The sequence below is a fragment of the Sinocyclocheilus anshuiensis genome, unplaced genomic scaffold (assembly GCF_001515605.1).
Source record: "Sinocyclocheilus anshuiensis isolate Anshui unplaced genomic scaffold, SAMN03320099.WGS_v1.1 scaffold436, whole genome shotgun sequence".
NCBI lineage: Eukaryota > Metazoa > Chordata > Actinopteri > Cypriniformes > Cyprinidae > Sinocyclocheilus > Sinocyclocheilus anshuiensis.
In genome coordinates, this window is record NW_015560618.1 from 2495048 (window position 1) to 2500733 (window position 5686).

Consider the following 5686-nt stretch of genomic DNA (forward strand, 5'->3'; position numbering starts at 1 on the left):
TGACCTACAGATCTTTTCAACGTTGCGACTACGCTAATTTGTGCTGCGCTTGGTATATTGCGTTGGTCGATATATAAATAAGATGTTGCATCTGTGTTCTTTCATTTGCGCGTTGTTAGTAAATCACCCGCAGAAATTTCCCCTCCCATCGGCGCTGTTTTGGAATTGCACGCTCGCGCTAATTTGGCCAGTAAAACTGACCCTTTATATGCTCAATTCTCAGTGCTTTTTGTTTTTCATTTTTTCTTGTTTTAGGCTAGTCTTCATCGTAAAAAGACTAACTTGAGAGACCTTGAAAAGGATAAAGATCAGCTTAACAAGCAGATCCAAGAACTCAAACACAGGTACTTCAAAAGTGTACAGAAAGGAAACAACGTTACGTAACATTATCCTTGTACCATTTCCAGCTGTTTCATTATGACCCAACCCCTCCTCTCTGTCCAGCATAAGTCAGACGAAGTCAGCTGACACTCATGCTCGTGTGGAGAAGTTGAATCACATTCAGGCTGAGCTGGAACAACTACTAGCTAAAGACAGACGGGGTAAAATGAGGTTAGTACAGCTGTTGGTAAAAGTATTTTCTATACACAGGGATCCCACTATGATTAGGGCTGTCGTGATTCGTCGATTCTATTTGAGTATTCAATTTTTTTTTTAAATCCCCGATTTCATTTTGCCCGCGTCGACTAACCAGCAGTATACCGGAAGTGAGATTCCACGGACCGCGCATTCCACGGAGGAGAATCTATGAAAAGCATTATTAGACTGTTTTCCAAGGCTGTGTGATATATTAACCCATTTAAAAATCATAATTAAGCATACTGTTATTGTGAATTCACAAACGCTGTGATTCAATTAAATAAATATATGCAATGCAGGTTTAATATATGCGCTTTAATTATTTACATGCGTGTAGGTTACATGCGTACTTGTCAGAGTGGCTCCGTTCACAGTTAATGCTGCTCCACACAAACTATCATTTACATTACATTTACATTTAATCATTTAGCAGATGTTTTTATCCAAAGCGACTTACAAATGAGGAGAACAATAGAAGCAATCAGACCAACGAGAGAACAACAGTATACAAGTGCTAAGACAAGTCTCAGTTAGTCTAGCACAGTACACGTAGCTAGGTTTTTTTTTGTTTGTTTTTTTTTATAAATAGAATGGAATAGAATAGGTAAGTGCTAGTATTAGTTGGTCAGGTGCTGGCGAAAAAGATGTGTCTTTTAGATGTTTTTTGAAAATGGCTAAAGACTCAGCTGTTCGAATTGAAATAGGCAGGACGTTCCACCAACTGGGCACAGTCCAGGAAAAGGTCCGTGAGAGTGATTTGGCACCTCTTTGGGATGGCACCACAAGGCGTCGTTCACTTGCAGAACGCAAACTTCTGAAGTTTGAACTAGCGAGTTTAGTTCATAGCGGGTTCATTTACATGTGTGGAGCGTATCAAACTCCATCTCTGCATATTGTTGTGAGTTTGGGTTTATTATAACGTTCATCTGGAAGCACAACGTGCGCCATTTCATCAGATTTGTAAAGCAATTAATTTATAAACCTGAGCAAACTCAGGAGAATACATATTGCGCTTTCAAAACAGTTTAAAGGGATAGTTCACCCAAAAATTAAAATTTGATGTTTATCTGCTTACCCCCAGGGCATCCAAGCTGTAGGTGACTTTGTTTCTTCAGTAGAACACTAATTATGATTTTGAACTCCAACCGTTGCAGTCTATCAGTCGTATAATGCATGGCAATGGTAACAAAATCTATGAGAGTAAAAAAAACATGCACAGACAAATCCAAATTAAACCCTGCGGCTCGTGACGACACATTGATGTCCTAAGACACGAAACGATCGGTTTGTGCGAGAAACCGAACAGTATTTATATCATTTTTTACCTCTAATACACCACTATGTCCAACTGCCTTGAGCGCGCGCATGGGATCCGGTGCGTGAGGTGTGTACGCGCTCTGGCGTAGTTTACATTTATGGGTGTGTTGATATCCAGCCGAAGAGCAATCAACCATAACTTCAGCCGAGCAGGCTCAGAAGTTGGGAATACGTGGAAAGTCACCACTCCCGTGAGAGAACATAATCTTTTTAGTTTTAAGTCGGTTTGAACAATCCGGATAAGCGCAAGTAAGTACCATTTTGATTAGCCGTCATACCTACAATGAATGTGCACTGTGTAAACAATGAGTGAAGTTTGACAGGTGTCCCACAGGTTGAAAACCCCTGTCATAGACTGTATAGGGTCAGCATGCACACTGAAGGAGAAACGGGAACTGAATTCACCAGCATTGTAGGCTACTCTCCCAGGAAACAGTCCTCGTCCTCCGTAAAATGCGTTGCACACATCTGAATATTTGGTTTGAACTGTTCTGGGACAGTGTTGTAAATACAACTTAACCACTGATTTCTAGTTGTGTCCTCTTTTGGAAGACCAAACAAAGTAGTTTCGCTTTCACAATGAAACACAGCGTCTCCACGACATGGCGGCAGCGGCAGTAACAATACTACAGCAAGAATCAAAGTTACGCCTTCTTTCTTTGCGTATAAATTTGGGCGGTGTTCTGCAAATCTTCCCACACAGTGACGTAGACATGTTGGGGGCGTGTTTAAATGAGACGTTTTAGGAGGGCGTGGACGAGTCTTAACTTTTATAAAGAATATCTCTTTGGGTTTGAGACTTTAGTCTTTGCAACTTTAGGGATCTTATCTATTCACGAACAGCTTGTAACACTCCAAAGAGAAAGGAAAACTTGAAATCGCATCATATGACCCCTTTAAATAAAGCGGACGCACCCGTAATAAAACGTGCCTCACACGGCTCCGTGGGGGTGAATGAAGGCGAATCCTGTAGCGAATCCATGCGTTTTTTGTCAGAACAATATCCATATTTCAAACGTAGTAAACACTTTTCTATCACTTCCGCTATCTGTCATACACGGAAGCAGTTCCGGCAGATGACGTAGGACGTCGGCGTTGCGTGATTAGTGAAGAATGCGGAGCGCTGGTCATGAATTAGAAGCACAAAACGAGGATTTGTAAAGAAAAATGTCGGAGGATTTCGATATAAGCCATGAGGAGACTGGTTTTCCTTTGCTAAAGTAAGAAAACTTTGCTTCCTTAAACTTGTTGAGACTAGCATATCTCAGAGACTCTTGCGTGATGCATACATCATCCGCCGGAATGCTTCCGCATACGACAGTCAGCAGAAGTGAGAGAAAAGTGTTTATTACGTTTGAAATATGGATAATTTTCTAACAAAAACGCATGGATTTGCTACAGGAGGCCTTTATTCATACCCCGGAGCCGTGTGAGGCATGTTTTATTACGGATATGCGCGCGCTTTATATAACGTGTTTTGGACTGTTAAAGAGAAACACCCGCCCACTACAATGATACAGTTTAGAAGTGCCAGTGAATTTTTAATACAACTCCGATTGGATTCGTCTGAAAGAAGAAAGTCATATACACCTAGGATGGCTTGAGGGTGAGTAAAACACTTGAACAGTTTTGTTCAATAAAACCATATGATTACTTCAAGTAAACAAGTCAGCAAAATTGGGACACTTTTTGGTAAACTGTGTATTAAAAACAAATAAATCTATTCTACCAACTAGGGCTGTCGCGATAACCGCAATATCGCAATACGCTATTGACGAGCAAACCGCAGCAACCGCGATTTTCATTACATCTCTTTGAATGAATTAATCAGTGTTTTTGAACGTGTAGTTGAATGACAGTCCCTTTCCACCACCTTGTGGCGCAACACTGTAACTGCACTTACTGACAGCCCGTCTAGAACGTGCACAGGTGGAAATAGAGCCTAACGATCTTATTGTCAGGTTTATGTTCCGTTATGTGGACCGTTATTTTGTCATTCTCTTCTGTTTACTTTACTTCCTGTTTTAACGCTATTTGGTTTCGGGTTCATTGTCTTTTGAATATGACCTCGTTTGTTATATCGTAACACATACACACACAAATTATATATATATGTATATATATATATATATATATATTTAACATCTAACTGCTTCTGTTTCACACAAATGCTGGCACAGACGTGCATGTTCGGCTAGAGTCGCTTTGAACTCGTGCATCTTCGGAAGCGGAGCTGAGCAGAAAGTCCTGCCACGTGCACCCAAGCGAACTAGCGGACGCGTCGAGTAAATCAGCCTTGTGTGCGTTAGATACAGTGAAGACAGCGCGTTAGTTTAGAAATCTTCTATTTTTTTTTTTAATCGTAGAGAGTGTGTTAATTTGTGCAATGATAACCTACCAGCAATGTAAGAGATTTTTTTTATATATTAGAATGAATACATTACAATATAAATTTATTAGAACGAGTACATTATTATTTATGGGCTTAAAAGCAAGATGCAAACAATCTGAATATTGTACCTGGTTGGGAGTGCACAATGTAAACATGAAACATATGCCATTACCTATATTGTACTGTGGTACAGTTATGGAGGCCCTTCGTAATGCAGAGGTCAACTGCCTGCTCTGCCAATAGTTAGAAATGGCACTATAGTAAGTAGTGTTTAATAAACAGCTGTTTTTCTAAATTCTGCTGAGGTGAAATTCAGTGCAGTCCTGTATCGTGATACGTATCGTGTCCTCTGTACCGTGATACGTACCGTATCGTGACTTTGCTGGTGATACACAGCCCTAATATATGGCGATAATACCGCATACCGCGCTATTGAGCCACTCAAAATTACCGCAAGGGAAATTCCCTCACCGCGACAGCCCTACTACCAACACTATTTATTCTTTAAAGTTCCCCTATTATTTTTGAAAATTACCTTTCATGTAGTGTGTAACACAGCTCTATAACCGTATAACTGTATAATCGTGTAACCGTATATAAAGTTATTGTCTTACAAAAGAAAGAGTCGACTCTGAATCATTTAAACGAGCCATTTTTAAAACGAATCCCAAGCTGTTTCATATTGATGTCAACATGAAACATTAGCATATTGCCCGCCCACTTGTTGCGTGCGCAGACCCGGGAAAACTTGAACCCCCCCGCCCCCCAAACACCATAGCGGATTCCTGTTGATAGTATCATGTCGAGAAGATGCTGTGCTCTGCACTATGAGGGTAAATCTGTTTGTTTTTTTTTTTTACTGCCAAAGGAGGAGGCTGTGAAGAATCAATGGTTAAAGTTCATTTTTACAGCAATACCACAGCAGTATGGCCCGAACCTTGTGTTGTGTCCCTGTCATTTTAGTGTTTTCCACAGACTTACACTCTATGTGTGGCCGGGCTTCCCCCGTGGTATATATATACCGGTTCACATTTATGGCTCTGCCTGTTTGCTGCGTAAAACCATCAGTCGATTTTCGCATTGGTCTGAATGAAAATGCTAATTCATTCTTTGCCACTAGGTGCCGCTTTTGGAGCAGTAAAATCAAACGGCAAACTTCCGGTCTCTCTCGTGAAACCAACATGGAAGTGACTAAAACTGCAATTCATCGACTGTCCGCTAGAGGCTGGCTTCAAAAGGGAGTCAGTCCCATAGACTCCCCATGCTTAAATGCACAACTTTACAGCAGAAACCAATTTGTTTACAGCCTGGTACAAAAAGTGGTTTTGGTCTATATAGCTAATTTTGCCCTTCATGACAACTGTGAGGGGGGTGAATTTTTTTATAACTCATCCGTTT

The 5686-nt window shown here is 40.7% G+C and overlaps 1 protein-coding gene across 1 annotated transcript in view; it reads left to right on the forward strand.

Annotated features, from left to right (window-relative positions):
• The window catches only part of LOC107681721 (structural maintenance of chromosomes protein 6-like), a 58595-nt gene that overhangs the window by 19205 nt on the left and 33704 nt on the right, over positions 1-5686 (forward strand). Inside the window, exons 8-9 of the mRNA XM_016478040.1 lie at positions 256-344; positions 445-552. Of these exons, the coding sequence (XP_016333526.1) occupies positions 256-344; positions 445-552 (197 nt within the window). The remainder of the gene's footprint in view (positions 1-255; positions 345-444; positions 553-5686) is intronic.